Below are 17,946 nucleotides of genomic sequence, written 5' to 3'. Positions count from 1 at the left end.
TTAGTTTTTTACATGTCTGTAGATAAATCAAAAATAATATACATTAACTTTTTATACTTATCTTAGATATACTAATATTTTATACAAATACTTTATATTAGATACACCCACTCTGGTGTTCTCTTCATATTCTGAAGCCGCCCAAATAGGCAGAAAATGGCCATGTTGGCAGTAGCAGATTAAAAACGTGTTAAGATTCAGACATAAACCAGAACCAGTAAGGTAATTTAGGCAGTGTCAAAGAAAACGTTGGCAAGTTATGCAAAATATTGTCTTCAAAATGTGCTGCCACTGGCAAGAGTTGGTAATGTAGCTGAAGAAGGCTAAGTTCTGGCCATTGCAACACTTGGGGCAAAAGGGAAGTTACTTCAAGCCTTAGGCTTGAAATACTTTCACTCTTAATATTCTGGTTTAGTTAGAAAAAGGCCAAAAAACTTGAGCCACACAAATGTTAAAAGCCTCCATTAAGAAGATTATAAAGAAAAGTTCCTCATAAGAAAGTAAATCTAGACATTTCTAAAGGACAATGGGGGGCCAACCTATCCATTTGGATTTTTTGTGGTCACTTTGTGTGGTCATTTTTTGTGCTAAGTTCCAGCAGAAGGAAAATTGTAGATTAATATATTGCTTTTGACCCTTCTGGAAATTAACCTATTAGCAAACAGGCTGACTTTGGCGGAAAAAACAATCCCAAACATAATACTTCTCAGAGATGAGAAATGGGTGATCTCTGCTGTCTTTAACTTGAGTTGGCATTGGTAATTTAGGGTGAATGAACATGGGAATGCACCATAGGCAGAATCCACCTACCCCCAGGCTGCCTTTCCTGGCTATCAAGAATAGCCTCGACCAAACCTATCATCTTTGGGTCTAAGTGATTTCAGTGATTTGGCCCCTGTATTTTTTGTTTGTTTGTTTGTTTGTTTGTTTGCTCCTTATATTGGAGGAATATTGAAAGGTTTTCTATCCATTGTATTTTATACTGGCTACAACGACTATTACTGGGCATAAGGTTTGTTGCATTTTAGTACCTCGAAAAAGTCCTGTCACTTAAAACACTTGCACATATTATCTTCCTGACAAGAAATAAAACAGGATGCAAAATGAGCAGTTGGAAAATTAGGATTTAGAGGCACTTTGAATAGGAAAGTCTTAGGTAGAGAAAGGAAAAGGTTTTCTGGTTGATTGAAGGAGGAAATAGTGCTATTTAAAAAGATATTTTAGAAGACTGCTAGAAACTAGGGATGAAAATGATCAAAGGAGCAGAGAAGAAATGAATAGTTTAACACTAACAAAGGGAGCATTACATTTTCCTTGGGACCTGCTTTCATTTTCGCTGTACTTGTGAATTCAGGTTAATTTTCATGGGCCTGTGACAAATTAACTGTTTTATAGATCGAAATTGATGAACCTTTCATATGCTTTGCATTTGTGCTCGCAGTTACCACTAAAAGTAAACAATTGCTAAATCGAAAATGGTTTTATTTATACTAAAATGCTGGTCACTACAGCAGTTGCTTGTTTTTTGGAGATGAAAGAGGAACAAATACAGACCAGGGCTTGTTCTAAGCTACCCCTGTTATAGCATTTCCTAATTACGCCTATGAGCCCTGCTCTCCCAATTTGCCTTTGCACACTAGGTGCACTGTTTAGAAAGCACTAATTATAAACATTGTTGTTACTGCCCCCAGCTGGAAAACAGAGCAGTTTATGTATGAATACGGGAGATTATCGCCCATCTGCTCCAGCCCATTATTCAGGGATGTGTCATTTTGTATGCTGATGGCAGCCATTACTAGTGCTTTAGTCAAATGGCCTTTTTTTATTATTATTTTTATAGAGTTTATTTATTTACCAAGTTGCAGGATTGGAGTCTTTCCCTCTACCTCTCCAAAATGCATATGGTTTGTTTCAAAATCTGGGCTGTGCAGTTAAACTGAGTCAAGGCCAATCTGAGACGGGTCTCTAGCACAGGCTCCTTTCTGGTTGTCTGCTCTCCCTGAAGCTGGATTTAAAAAAAAAAATTAAAAAAAATCCAATACTCTATATAACAAATGGAAAGACAGATTTTAAATGTATTTATTTTGGTGGAGAGGGACGGGGGAGGAGCTAAATAAAAAGTAGCAAAGCAGAAAAGGAGTGTAAACTGATCATGGGTAGCAATTATACTATGGGAAGATAAATCAGTGATGAAGCTCTTGTGAGCTTTCCTCTGTTTTACAGAAAAGGCATTACGTTTGCAGCTATTTGACAAAGTCCTGCCTGACATAAAATGCCATCTTTCCTTAGGAAGTGGAAAAGATAAATGCTTTTAATACTATCACACTTGGCTGAAGCTGGGCACTCAGGACCCATTCTCCCCTTCTTCAAGAGCAAAACCAAAAAGCACAGCTGCTGTGCTGCTGTCTCCTCACTTAGCTGTGTTACAGGACTGGAGCCTGGGAAGAATGATGCCAAGGGACAAAACAGACAAAGCATGTTTTCCTATTATTTTTTTTCAGGTTGCAGAAGGTTATAGCCATGAAGACAAGTGCGGTAGGCTAGAATTACAGGTACTGCTACACATTCAAACACTCGGAGTGGAAGAGTTGCTCAATTCCTGCCAGCCAGTGTTTAAATGATGGATGGGAACTACTTTTCTACTTCTTGGCTGAGAAGTAGGATTTTTTTTTTCTTTCCCCAGAACATCCATATCACAATCTACTTAATCCTCAGTGTGCGCTCAGGGAACTGCTAGGTTTTATGGAAACTGTGCTGCAGCCCGATCCATGCACTCAGTGAAATGATCCAGGGGTGGAATTTTGCTTCACTGGAACACTTGCAGTGATCAGCTCTGCTGTTTCGCCAATGTGGTTAATTTGCTGATTTTTTCCAAATACCTCACAGACGAGTTTTTAAAGGCTTGAATCATTACAGTGTTAGAAAACTCAGCTTTCGTGAGAAACTTATAAAAATCTCCTTAGCTATCAAAACCCAGGTCTTGTGAGTAATAATGAGGAAAAAAGCCAGCAAATAACCACTTGATGGAAACTGCAGGGCCCTTGATTGATTGAGGAGGTGTGTGGGCCTCGTGTGGGCTATCAGAACAGGATCCCTCCTTGCCCCCGCTCCAAAATAACCCCCTCCCACCCAGAGACCCATTTTATCATACAGCCAGCTAACGACAACCCTGGCACAGTTACACAATGAAGAAAAAATATATTAAAAAGACTCATGCAATATTAAAAAAAAATCAAAGAAAAAGAAATAGGTATCAGAAGGGTTTTAAACACAAAATAGAAAGAATGCATCGTTAGAAACACAAGCTTACCAGCACATACAATGCATTGTATTTCATTGAACTTGGGAGAGTTTCTACGTACTACGTTCTGCAAATGCATTGTTCCATCTAAGGTAAGGATTGTGTTCAGTGGGTTTAAAACGACAGTATATAGCTCCACATCTCGCATGGAAAAAAAGGAGGAAAATATATATGCTGAGAGCCTGTTGCTGCTCCGTGCGTTTAGAGGCAGGAGCAGGCAGGAAGCGGATGCCTTAAGAAGCAATAGGAGGGGGGGGCACACCCCAGCATATCTGGAAGGGTTTCTATATACACTGTCCTTTTAACTAGAAGGGGAACTGAGACTGAGCATGTGCGATGGAGAGAAAGCTGGCGATGTGGGTGTGAGGGATGGGTGAAGAGAGGGAATGGGGAGGGGGGAGGTGTGTGGCATCTCAACCGAGATTCAAACGAAACCGATAAAAGCAGCGTATGGACCGGAGAACAAATCAAAAAGCATGTTTATCCACCGAAGGAACTGGTTAATGGAGACTGCCAGCACGTTGCCATGGAAACACTGACTGTTGGCGCTGCACCATCTCATACCTTATCCAATACATTCCTGGTTGTTGGTAGTAGTCCAAAGACCCTGATCTCTTGATGGTAAACCCGTGGTCCAGCTGAGCAGAGAGAAACGGGGCAACTCAGTGGATCGACATTAGGCTAAAGAATTAAGACTCCAGAGCAAGCCGTTCCTTATTTATGTGCAATATTTACTGTTTTCACTTTCAGAAGGCACTTATCTAGCATCCTAAAGCTATGTACCAGAGACGAGAAAGAAAAGAAAGAAGTAAAGAAACAAAAGGAAAAGATACTAACTTTAGAGTCTGTCTTCCTAAATTAGAAGCCAATTTATTCAAGCTAAAATGGAGTTTGCGAAATAGGTTACTTAATGCATAATGCATTCATTTAAAAGTCTGACAAATATCTTGTTACCTCCGAAGACAGAAGTGCCCTTTTAAGTTGCACATACCAGTAATGGAAAATTATCTTTTGCAATTAAACTGAGAGGTTTAATAATTTCTAAAAAATGCAGTGCAACCATCACAAGGAGCAGGCTAGACAGACTACACAAGGCTTAAATTAGACTGCTTCATAATCATGGAATGTGTAAAGATGAAAAGAATCAGGTTTTGATACCCCATCAATCATGGTAATTCATTTCTAAAAATGCGTTAACCTTGGAGAGGACTACTCAGAGCCATGAATAACATTGTTTATCATTTCAGCTTACACCTCATGCTCAAAAAGATAACAGTACAAAACTATTAGGTTTAAAATTGCACCAATTAAAGTCAAAATGGAAATGAACTTAACATTGTGTCCAGTAAAGTGTGCTCGAGGTATTATTTAAGGAATATAGATCTTTGAAGTTTAGTTTATCGTTACAAGAATAATGTGCATAGGAACAAAGAAAACAGGCTGTTTTCTCTAACCCTCCTGGTGCTGCACTAGCAAACGGTTGAGACATCATTAGCTGAGTTAAATAGGATTTTAGGGGTAAATATCTTGAGGGAGACACTCTGCCCACTTTAAAAATGGAAGTTGTGATGCTTTTCACATTTTTCCCTATGAAAAGGCCATTTTGTGCTTCAGTAAGAGCGTGGCATATATTTCCTACACTGGGAACAGTTTCTAATTCTAAATTCAGGAAAATGGTTCAACACGCTTCTGGTTATGAACTACTTAAAGGGTAGCTACGAGCTAACTGCAAATTTAAATTTTTCTTGATGACTATATTGCAAGTGTGGAATTTGAGAATTTATTCTTTTTTTGTTAAAACAATGCCTGTTTCATCTTAATTAGAATTATATGCAGGACGTTTCCTGTTTAAAACATGAGAACCTTGTACCTATAGTTCATTTTCTGTTGCCTTAACTACACTGGTCTGCTATTGCCATCTACTGGCTACATACTATACTGCATATAAACATATAAAAGGGATGCTTTATTAAAAAGCAGATCAAAAAGATCGCTCTAAAATCGGATAGCAAAAAGGTAAGATAGCTAAAATCAGGGGACTTAGCTTTCTAATAAGAGTTCAAACAATTTAGCCAGTGTGGAAATAATTCCACTAAAAAAACAGATGATACACACTGAGCCCAGAACAACACAAACAACGGATAGGAAGTGACATCTGAGTCACGGGTTCATCTTTAAGCCAAGCAAAACTAACAGACTGAACTTGGCTTCTCTTCCACACCACCCAAGAAATCCCCCTTTTAAAAATGCCACTTGCAAGTCGTCATTTGGTTTTATACTCAGCGGAAGGCATGGCAATGACCCATCCACTGCCCTCCCCTTGCCTGGCTGCAGGCAGCAGCCCCAGTTTGGCATCCCCAGCTGACATTGGCCCCCTGCAAGAGGCAGAAAGCTGCATCAACTTCCAGCATAGCTTTTTTCCTTTTCTGTCCTACTCCATTCCTGCGAGTCTCCAGCTGGAATTTACTCTCATTGCCAAGACAGAGACCTCAAACAACCTTAGCATTACATTATCGTTAGTCTTTTCCTCTGTCTTAACAATGGCAAAAATACAAGCACATAAGTGACAACATACAGGCAAAGCTTTAACATTTTAGACGAGAACACAAACTGAATGATGCTCAGTTAATATACAGAATTATGGTACACCTCTGGATTGTGAAAGTATTCTTTTTTTTAAAAAAAAGAAAAAAAAAAAAGAAAATAAAAAAAGAAAAAAAAAGATTTTGGCTCTTGGCATTAAGACACTGCCACTAAAACCTACAGTGTACAGCCACAGATTATTGTTTAGTGGCCAAATAAAACATGGGATGACATCCTTGAAGAACTGAATGAAAAATTCCAGTCCCAAATTTCGAAAAAGACTACTTAGTGAAGGCCTGTTTTTGTGATTTTACTGCAGTGTCTTTATAAACACCATCACAGATGTACAAAATAAGCTGTATGAGAAACCTGACCCTGCAAATCTTTTGGCACGTACTTAGCAGTAACATGGCCATTCTGACACAGACCAATGGGGACCTAGCCTGGCAGCCTGTCTTCTGCAGTGACCAGTAGTTAATGCTTATGACAAGAGTTTAAGAACAGGGCAAGTATAGAGATCTTTCTCCTACACACTCTCCCATCAGCAAGCAGTGTTTTTTAGGCACTTGTTAATTCTATTGCTGTTTTAGAAGCTGGCTCTCCAATTAAAATTTTGCTGGCAAAGCTATGTTGGTTTAAGGGAATTTTTTCCCAACTGACATAGTTATGCTGGCAGAACTTTTAATGAAGTATTAATGTACGAACAGAAAAGTCTCTTTGCCGGTGCAGTTAATTTTGTTTGAGAAATCATCTCCTACATCAGCAAAGGAGCTACTTTCCTAGGCATGCACAACACGTTCATTCTGGTAGTTTGTCCAAATGGCCAAATCCTTCCAAATGTGGACAAACTTAAAGTCTGGACACATGCGTGAGAACTTGTAGGATGTCTCCATCCTGAATGGTCAGAGGTAACTTTTACATCAACAAAGCAAACGTACACCTGAGCAAAAGGAGTCCATACAATGTACTTGGACATTGCTGAAGGAAGCAGTAGCCACAGTACACATACGTAAAAAACACATGGCTTCAAACTTCCTCCCAGTCAAACTGACCACAAAAACGTCCTTATGAATGCAGTTTTTGTATTAGAGTCTTATAAGCTTAGTTTTCGTATTAGAGTTTTAATTGGTGCATATGATAAATACTGCTTGAGATCTTTGAGGTGTGTTACTTCTTACCACAAAAGAAAACAGGCATATAGTATCATACCAGTGTGAGGACAAATTAAGAACTAAATACCACAGATTAGCTCTCTCTGTACATAAATAGAGTTAGAGAACTCAAAATAATTCTAATACTTATAACTATTAAGTAATCTCTATAAATATATGCACATATTAACACATTTTCACAGACAGACACAGATGTGTTACATAATATATAGAATGCATCTCTATATATTATATACACAAGCACTCACTCAAAAAGTTACAGTAAACATACAGGCAGGAACAATAAAACAATATTTTTGTAGAAAATATACTTAGTGCACATCTTCATTGCTGAACATTTTTTTCAGCATCTGTATGTACTTTGAAAATTCTAAACGCAGAGCAGGCTTAGTTAATGAGATTTACTTCTATGATATTTGATATTGCACAGTTAAAAGGAAGATTCCCAAATGCAAAACCCTAATGACATGCATGCCAAATGTATATTACATACACTTTCAAATGCAGAAACAACAATTAAAGGTTTTGTTGTCTTGCTTTTGGCTTTATTTTACTTATTAAAGGTAATTTATTTTTAAAATCAATATTACCTAGCTTTTTGGATCATTATGAAAACATGAAGAGGTCTGTAATTTCCCCTATCTTGCAGAATTTTAGAAATTAGTTCACACAAGCTAATCAAACCACTTTTTGAATTTTGTAAAAATATTCTTAATATTTCTACTTTATAGGCCAACCTGCAGGGTTAATCATGCCAGAGTATGATGCTCACTCATAGAGATGATCACTAAAAATAATTAGTTAAATTTCCAAACTCTACAAAATAAATAAAAGCCATTAAAATATAAACAAACTTTCTTTTTTTCCTGATTTGTAATGTTCTGCAGTGGAAAGATTCACTACAGTGTCTTTTTCATTATTCAAGTGTCAAACTGCTGTAAACAATTCCTTGGCAGAGCAACTAGGGCAAAGAAAAAAATAAAAGAGGAGGGTGGGGAAACTAAAAAATAACAGAGGCGACGGATGGATGAGGACAGAGGCATCATTTCTTGCTTCTAAGCTTTGAAGTCATTAGCATGGAGGATCTGAGCAGTAGTTCTCATGGACAAGCGTGCTGGCAGTCCATTCGAAAGGAACACAGTTTCAGCTAGTCTATACAGAACATACCTGCAGTTCAGATGAGCAATGGGTATGTGATGTTTTAGTTGTGGGAGAGTTGTTGCAGTATTATTGCTTAAAAATGAAAATAAAAAAAAATAAAAAAATAAAAAAGCTGACTATGTTAGCCGATGACTGAGAAAATCTAAGAAAAGCATGAGGAACAACTTGCTTCCATGTTGAGGAATTTTAGGGTTGGGAAGAGTAAAGAAAAATATGACAGAGGCACAGCTTGAAATTTTAAGTACTTATACCAAGTAACTTTGAGAGAGTATCCATTCTGCTGTACAAACAGTTCACACCTGTGAGCCAGATTGCATGTGCTGAGCTGAGTTTACTTCATGCTGATTTAACTCACCACTGGAGGGGCTGAGCTGAGAAACATGAAAGTGGAAACAGTACAAGAAAGTGTACATGTGCAGTCACACCACCTGCAATTTATGGAAGCTGGGAACGAACACTGAGTAATCTGATATGGGAATGGTTATGTGTCACTTATTTTTAGTGACTATTTGGAGCATTAACATTACCATGAATAATAAAGAAAAGCTTACAAACACAGGCAGATGTATCAAAAATGTAAAGGATGTGCACGTTACTATTTAATGGCATTAGTATGAATAAGCTCATAAAACACTGAATATATTCTGTGTGTATGTATATCTAATACACATGTTCATCTTCAGGCAAAAAATACAAATGCATATGATGTATACTATGCGGAGGATGCCATTGAAACTTCAGTAAAGCTTGGCCAAAATTTTGGTCAAGTTTGGTTTCAGAAGCTCCCACACATTATGACCTGGAATGTCAAGACTGCAGTTGCAGTGTGACAGAAGGCAGCAAGAAACTCTGTTGAGTCTCTACCCAATTAAGTCACTCTGCCCATAGGAGAAGCAGGCTGCAAGCTGCGTGTGGCTTTGGCATGTAATAGCAACATGTTAATGCTCAGCTAAACCTGAAGTGGCTAGACTAACATCAACCACGAAGGTGGCACATCTCAGCAAGCTGTGTGTCATCATAGCTCTCTTTGGTGTCTTCAAAGAAGAGAAGCTCAGGTTGCCATATGGGTTTTCTGTTACAGTTCTGAAATTTTCACTCATTGTAAAGTGCTGCTGTCCTTCTGCTACAACCTCTGTATTGCCCCAATCCATGTGAAGATTCTGCTGCCAAGTAAAATGTCATGAAACCATAATTCAAAGTGTAGAATCTATATTGGAGTTAGGTCCAACAATCTTCTGGCGGAATGTGGAAGTGTGCATACAGTTAGATCTCCTAGGGATGTTAAATAACAATGTGACTCACAAGGAGAATCAATGGAGAAATTGTACAGAGTTATCAGTCTATGTTTATATTAATTGTTTGAACTATCTAAAGACTGACTCTCTCTTTTGGTGGCATGTCCTAAACACACACAGTCTTGTGGGCACATATTTAAGTGTTTCAGCTGTGTATTTCAGATGCTTACTGCTATGACAGAAACTCCAGCTGCTGTGCTGTTCGGTTTAGGGCCTGTGTTGAAATGCTTCTTTATCTTCCCAGCTACTGATAGCTGATGTTCATTCTCTGGAAGACCATCATCCTGCAGAGAAACAAAACAAAACAAAACTTCAGAGAGAAAAGGCAAAAAAAAGGCTTTGTCAAGTGATTCTGATAGCACCTGTCAATACAGTGAAGTTTAAAAAAAAAGTTTGTAATGAAATATGGGTCAGTCATTGTCTTGGTATTTATAGGATGAACACTGAATTACATAATGAATGAGCCTCTCTCTTCTTCTTTACGTAACATTTTTCTCTCAAACTTTAGGTTACGTTAATTAAATAATTTTAATATATTTTATTATTATTTCTACCAGGTCTTAACAACCATTGCCTGGTTATTTTTAGGCACACTAATATTTCAAAGCATAAGCTAGGACCAATTTATTCTTCTGTTTACTCATCAAATATATTTGAAGATAATGAGTTCAAACGTAGAAAGAAGCCAAGAGATTACAGAAAACCAAAGCTTCTGGTGTGGTAGAGTGCAGAAAAGATTTCCAAATGCTGTGTGAAACACCAAGTTCAGAATTGCTGTATTTTGACTAAATTATATATTTTGATACAAGAAGAAAGGAAGATTTTATGTATCAATGTGAGTAGAAGTCTTTCAATTTTGAGGGAGCTTGATACAAGCACGCACTGGGTATTTATCAAAATCTAACCTGAGGCAAGGCACTTTATACCTTGTGCCCGTGGCCTCCCCAAGCCAGTCACACCATAGGTATTTATGGGAATTACTCTACATTATTAAATTTTTGAACTCCTTCTGGTGCTACCTTATGTTTACCAGTCATAAAGGTGACAAGCCCTGAGATTGTGGGGTTGGGCGAGTGCTCCAGCTCCAGCTTAGTGAGCCCCAGGGAGAGGAAATCCAGGCAAGATGGGAGCTGAGACATGCCCTGGCCCAGGCCTGCTATGTGGGTGAACACAGGCCCTCATAAACACCACGATACATCACAAATAAAAAAACATTCGCAGGTCAGTTTGGGGCATCTGGTACGCAGAGGTATGTGCTGCCTGGGCAGGACAACAGAGGCGGCCTGGAGTCAGCTGTGGGTGGCCTTTTCTTCTTTGCCAAAAACCACGTGTTCTCAGCTTGAGCAAACCTGAGGTAGAAGTTACACACGGCTACACGGCCAAGTACAGGCAGACACATGTTCTCCTGTCATGTGCACCCAGCCAGCCAGCTGTGCGAGGGCTCTGGCCCTGAAGCTGTGCAGCTTCTGGAGGTGCCCCATCCTGGCTGACACCCCCTGCTCCTGGCAGAAGGAGTGTCTATCTGCACTGAAGCACGCAGCCAGCCTCCATGCAGAAGCTGAACCCCATCAAAAAGAATGGAGTTTGCAGTTTTGCACAAGTCAGCAGGTTGAATTCAAGACCAAAACAAGACAGGAGCTTCTAAGAAACTGCAAAAAAATGTCTTTGTGCCTGATTCAGTGGGCAAGAGGGAACCAGCAGGAGTGTCCGTGCAAAAAGCACCACTTCCCTGCTAGCAGAATAAGCAGGATTTCAGACAACGACATGCAGAATATACAGAATATGCAAGATATCACGTGCCTGGTCATCCAGGGGCCTGATATGCATCCATCTATTACTGCTTTGTATGTGTAGCTATCAACAATTGAGAAAGATCCTGAAAGTCCACTTAAGCAAAATTCTAGCAGAAAACAGGGAAACGAGATAAGAGCAGAATATAGACATTTCAGACTAAGATCAGAATATAGAGAGATTTCAGACATTTTTTCTTCTGGCTTTACAGCGACTCTGAGTGCACACAAAGAGTTACACGGTTGTTGCAGTAAATCATGATCCCTGTGAGCATATGGGAACTTTAGGGAGGTTGGTCTGGGTTTGTTATTTATTTAGTTTGGGGAGTTTGTGTTTAGAGATCCCTCACTCACCCCTTAACAAAACGTCTCAGCTGGCAAAATATGGTCAAGTGCACACAGCTGCAGAACACAAAACAAAACAATGTGACCCAGTAGCTGATTATTGTCTAGCACTGGGGAGTCTTGGCTCGGTGGTATATGACCCCTAAAAATAAGCTGCTTTCCGCTGACCTTGCCTTTCCCAGAAGAAAGTCTATAAAGTGAGCTCTTCTTCACTGAAGGAAAAAAGAAATCATTCTCTTGGCTTTCTTGACAATGAAAGCCTGCCAAAGTTTCATGTTGTCTTGTCAAAAGGCTAAGTTACAGAGAGGACAATAGTTACCAAGACTGTGGTAATATTTTACTGGTGAAGCACCACACCCTCTGTTCCAGTGGCAATCTGCCAGAGATGTGTACTTGGGGCTCCAGCATTCAGATGAAACATTTTTCAGCTCAGTTTAGGATGTAGCATAGCTATGTATGGGCATCACTCTTTCATTTTGACATTTTCAAACTACTGTCAGTGCTACCTGATGTTTACTTTTTTAAAATGTATTTTATTTTTTTTTTAATTCCAAAGTGCTTTGTGAACAAGCTAATATATGTTTTTGCTGGCTCCTGGAATCACTTCAACCAACAATAAAATAGATAGATATTAAGGGTGAGAGATGACAGCTACACACAAGGCAGGAAGTTAAAAATAAAAAATAAAAAAAAAACAAAAATCACCGCACCAGATTCAGCAGAATCGGCAGGGTTAAGTTGTATAACTGGAGAAAAGGCTAAATATTCCTGACAAGAATTTCATCGGGTTACTGTGATGGGAAGGATGCAAGCCCTCAAAGAGGTTAAAATTGTCTTCCCCCTATGTTACCCTCTAGGAATATGAACTACTTCTTGCAGTGGGTTACAGCCACAGAATTTCATCTTAGCTGTAGCAGTCTGGACAAGATCTTTTAAACATGATTTGTGATTTTTGGTGCTCAATTCTGGGAACTTCAAAGGGTTATGATTTCCTGAGAATGCTGACTGCTGATGCTCTGAAAGAAGTGCTCTCCTGAGCATGTTTCAGAAGCTGTGAAGACAAAATTCTTTGACAATTTCAAAAGCCTGGTCCAGAATTTAAGTTTTCATGTGGCCACTGTTAAGTGCCTGGGATCTTCCAATTATTATTATTTTTTCATCAGGCTCCACGAAATCCCTTTCATGTTCTATTTGCAAGAATTCATGTAAATAAATAAATAAATGCGGCAGAGGATCTTGGCATCATTTGAGTAATTAAAAAATACTGTTTTCATATCTGCAGTGTTCTATATGGCAGAAGACATAAAAAAAGGGGTGTTAAAAAGAATGAACAAAGTTCAGGATTCCCAGACTCCTGCTGCCCTGAAGCACTCAGATTCACTTCACAAGCCAGTCACAAGAGTTTTACTTCCCAGGTCTGAATGCATCAAATGAAGAGGTTATTATATAAATACCAGCAGAAAATGAGAGCAAATAAAAGTGCCGGAAAAGCTTTTTGGCTGTTTCCTTTAGGGATTACAAGGAGATTTTTCTCTGGGCAGTGTCCTAGGGTGTGACCAAAAGTACAGCAGCTGCTGAATACGAAATGTCATTTTAAATTAAGTTTCTTACAAATGTTAAGTTTATTACTATTTACTTCTTGGTTATTCATTTCTTTTTCACACAGATCTCCAAGGCAGACAAGGTTAAGGAGAATAAAGGCTACAGTTTCCCTAATTCTTTTGAAGCTGGTGTGTCATCTTCCTCCTCCAGCAACAGCACACCACATTTTATATTGATTATTTTAACAGAGAAGGATTTACAGAATGCAATCAGTCCCTTTCAGCATTCACTGCTCAGTGATGTACAAAAAAAAAAAAAAAAAAAAAAAAAAAAAAAGAAAATACTTAGTACTCAGACAATTGAGTAGATTTGTCCCGTAACTTGCCACTAGTATACTGCAGGTTATATAAAGTTCCCAACGTTTAAAATGCCAGACCTCAAGCTTCCAGCCCTTCTTAAAATTCTTTGGGTTTTCACAGAATTTGAGCAGGTAAAAGAAGGAACTGGGGTCCCAATAGGGGAAGTATAAACTGATGGATTTGTTTCCAGGTCTAAGTGTACTGCATGTGAGAGACAAATCCAAATAAACTAAATGGAGGGGGCAAAGGACTGCTGCTGAATTGCATTTAGAATTCAAGATCTCCATCTGTGGCAGTGGCAAGTAGCCAACATCTTTTCAGGTTTTGTTTTTTGAATTGAAAACAGCTGGGATATTATTGACATAGGAACTGCTTTACTGGTCTGACTCTGACCATAACAAGTTTTGCAGTTTCCAAGAGGATTCCAGCTATTTTTATAGCAAAAACTGAAACTGAAATGAGGGTTGGCTCCTATTGAAACTGTCAAAGTACATTCCAGGAATCTCAGCAATTTACCAAGTAATCACATAGTAAGCAGCTATAAAGTGGAATGGTTATTTACAATCTACAAAATGGTTTTATACAGTGTAAGCAGTTAGAATACTTCTATCAAAGGTTTGATCAAAGAGAGAAAATGTTTCTTAAAATTGTCAAAGAAAACACATGCCTGCTTTTCAATCCAGCTGCCCTATCCAATGTTTTAGCTTCAAGTTTACCATTATATGAATAGTTCCAAAACTGAAATACAGAAAGGAAAAATAAAGCCCGGAATTTGATGCCATGGAGAGCAATTTAAGCAGGTTGGCTGGGGAAGTGGAGAGTTAGGTGAAAACTCCAGGTGCCATTTGTCTTCTGCAAAGGAGAATATTTTACGAAAATTGCAGAAAATTGCCCAGGACACACGTATCTCAGAACATTTTGTAAACAGGGACAAGCATATTAATTCTTTGTTCTGAAATTGGGAATGAGGTACAGGGAGGCTGTACTCACAACTAGTCAAGCTGGGGATGAGAGTACTGGAATGAGAGGTTGGATGTGACAGCAGTCTGTCATTCTGCCTCTGCACACAAGGAGCCTTTCATTGCTAGGTTATCTGTCATGTGTGCCTCAGACCCACTCAAGGGAAGTATCCTTTTTCATACTTAAGCACCTGTTTCATCTCAGCCATGTTCTTATTTCTCCTGAAGAGAACTAGGAATTTAGTGCAATCTAGTTAATTTTGTGGCTAACAGTAAGCATTTCCATGTGTGAATCCCTGAAATAGGAGCGACCTTTGGAATGCGCTCAAGCGCTTTCCTGAACTGGTCCCAGCGCTAGCCCTTCTTCTTCCAGAAAAAATATCTGCAGGATACGTATGAGAATTCAAAAGGGGTTTTGATCTGTGTTACAAACTATCGGTAGCATATTGCTGAAGACAAAACACTGACTCGTCTCAGTTCTTAAGAGCAGCAATTGTATGGAAAAGAAGAAATTACAGAACTCTCATGGAGTATTTGCTTCAGTTATTGGTGGACAGAGCTGCTGCAGGTTTTGATTGCAAAAAGTTATAATCAGCATAAAACTACAAGAAGTGCAGCAGAGCTGGACCAAAGCTGAATTAAACTCAGTACCCAGTTTCCAACAGTGCATCAGTCACAGTTCATGAGATAGTATGTTTAAGGAACGAAGGCAAGAAGAAATTGAACTTTCCTTGGTACATCGTCCAATTTCTGCCAATCAAGTATTTAAGAACCTTGTGATCCAAAAGTTTTATCCAGACCACAGTATTTAACAGGCACCAATGGGATCACCCTCCAAAAATGTATCAAGCTCCCTTTTGAATCTACTCATACTTGGCCTCCACAGCACCTGCTGGCAAAGGGATCCATATCGTAATTCACTGCACAGAAACCTAGGAATTTGCAAGGGTGCTTCAGTAACCAAAGAATTGGCTACTGGAGCTCAGCAATGCTGGAAGACTTCAGACGTCTACTCCTTTCCCTGTTCCCCTTTGCAGGAAGTATTAGCAAGAGCAGGGAGCACCCGGTCACCTTGCCTGCATACCACAGCCTCAAATTGCCGCACCTCTTCTTAATGCATCTTGCTAAAAGACCTTCCTAAGACACACTGTGGAGTAATTGAAGCACAATTAAATAAATAAATAAAAAGTGTCTGGGGGGAGCAGACAGCTCCAATGTATATTTCACAAAGGAGAAGATTAGCAGCCACATGCTTATGTTGCATAAACAAATGGTGTTTCAATAGCCTCAGCAGAAGTATGCAGACTGACACAGTGGGTGACCTGGCCTCTCCACTTCTTCTTAGCAGTCTCCTCCATCTCCTCCTCACCAACATGCCAGAAATCCCCACCCTCCCTTTTCCCATGGGGATAAAGAGACGCTTCAGTTACCAAAAGTCATTATAAATTGTGACAGAACACTTTGTCCAAGGACAGTACCTGGCATCAAGGAAAATTATTATTTCAGCTGCTTGAATGTCATCTTAAAAATGAAAAGGTTTTCATCACACACTGTCCTGGATCCTTGTACTCTCTGTACACAGCAAAAGCACTCCGCATAATACCATTTACAGTAAAAATAATTTTAAAATAAGGTTTAGGCAGTAAGGTAGCCTCCAGGACTAAAGCATATACTTTGTAAACACTTCAGTGATCATCACTATTCCAGGCAATATCAAAGTCACTTCCAAAGAAAAAAAATACTAGCTTTTGAGGTTATTGTATCTTTGAATTTTTCGAGCAGTGTTCCAGTGAGAAAAATTGTTTGGATACAGCAGCTCAGGGAATCTGTTAACTGAGGGACAAAACAGCATTCTAGTGAGAATTGCACATTCCAACTTGTAACAAGGAAAACGAAATACTGTTTCTTCCTCCTTTATTTTTCTCTGCTGATTGTAGTTGTATTTTTTTCTCTGTCTTCCTTTCTGAATTTGAATCTAGAATTTCTCCAGTTTTTCTTTTTGTCATTCAAATATTTTAAGAAATACTAAATATGAAATAATTGACAAATACTAAGTAGTGTCCTTGTCTCAACATTAATCAGAGACAAATCTCTTTATTCTCTGACAGATGTATCCATATGCTATCTCACTGATTACCACTTCTATGGCAAATGTCCAGTCGCTTACAGATAAGCCAAGATGCATAAATAGCTATTTCATGGTAACTCAGATTAAATGGATATGGCTGCACATAAATATATGTATATTTCAATGTCAGCAGTTAAGTATGATGCTAAAGGTTTCCCCATTTCATGCTGGATCAAGTAGGCTTAACACCACAGACTGTATTTCAATAGTTTTTAATCATGACTGTCAGATTTTTGAATCCATCTGATTTTAGGAGAGCAAAATGTGCCATTGAACTCAGAAGCTGATTGTTAGAGGTATAAATTTGTCAAGTGTGGTTGAGATATGTTGAGAACTTGGCACAAATTATTTCAGAGAAAATGAAACTGAGCATGCATAAAATAGTAAATACTCCAATGTATGCACAATATGCTAAAACAGCATGTAACCTAGTTTATTTCCAGTTAAATCTGTGGCATTTTTTAGAACATGATGGCTCCAAAAGGGCATAGAAAGGATGTGACAGAAAAGAGCTCAAAGATGCCAAATTAGAAGCAGCATCTACAAGCCTGAGAATACTTACGTTAACCCATGGATGTTCAAGAACTTGCAAGGCTGAGAACCGCAGATCTACATCTACTTGAAGCATCATTGTGATAAGTTCCTGAGAAATGGAACACTGGGTCAAACTTAAATGTTTTGAAGAACAAATTAACAGATTTAATTTACTAAATTGCTTTTTAGCTGATTACAGAAGAGTGCTCAAAGACAGAATGAACTACCAGCTGCAGCAATATATTAAGATTATTAAAAAAAAAAAAAAAAGAGAGAGAACTATGAACTGATCTTCAAGCTGAACTTTTATATCATTATCTAACAGTACCTTGAAAAGCTAGAGGACAGTTCTGAGTTACAGTTCTGTTGCCACTGTTTAAGAGAAAAGCACTTGATATAATGTACGAAACAGATAAAATTCACATAAAATTAGGTTAGCTTCTCATTAAGAAAAAGCCAGTTTCTCTGTAAGGAAAAAGCCAGCAAATCTAGAATTTTACTTTAAGCTCTTGTTTAAATGACATAGAAGATATTTAATAAACCACTTTTAAACAGTTTTTTCATGCTTTGATTTCCTGTGCAATTACCTTGTTTTCAACTATCATGTCAATAAATACATCTCTAATTCCATCAGTGAGTAGAATGCACAGAAAATGGGACTGCAGTTTGATGGCAAATAAAGGGATATCACCAAAGACCAAAGTTAATAATTATTACTGACAAGGAGATGCTAAATGAGCAGTCCAATGCTTCAAAACAAAATTTGGAAGAAGAGGT

General features: G+C 38.5%; 1 protein-coding gene across 3 annotated transcripts in view; it reads right to left on the bottom strand.

Annotated features, from left to right (window-relative positions):
* DCLK1 (doublecortin like kinase 1) overlaps nt 1-17,946 on the bottom strand; it is a 243,734-nt gene that overhangs the window by 12,165 nt on the left and 213,623 nt on the right. For 2 of the 3 annotated variants that reach the window (XM_032188910.1, XM_032188929.1), the window contains 2 exons: nt 17,198-17,278; nt 9,683-9,796 (listed from right to left, as the gene is read on the bottom strand). In XM_032188910.1, the coding sequence (XP_032044801.1) occupies nt 9,683-9,796; nt 17,198-17,278 (195 nt within the window). Of the gene's footprint in view, nt 1-3,865; nt 3,940-9,682; nt 9,797-17,197; nt 17,279-17,946 lie in introns of all 3 variants that reach the window. The other variant, XM_032188918.1, reaches the window with a different exon arrangement.

Source organism: Aythya fuligula, chromosome 1 (genome assembly GCF_009819795.1).
Source record: "Aythya fuligula isolate bAytFul2 chromosome 1, bAytFul2.pri, whole genome shotgun sequence".
NCBI lineage: Eukaryota > Metazoa > Chordata > Aves > Anseriformes > Anatidae > Aythya > Aythya fuligula.
This window is presented reverse-complemented; position numbering and strand designations above follow the sequence as displayed.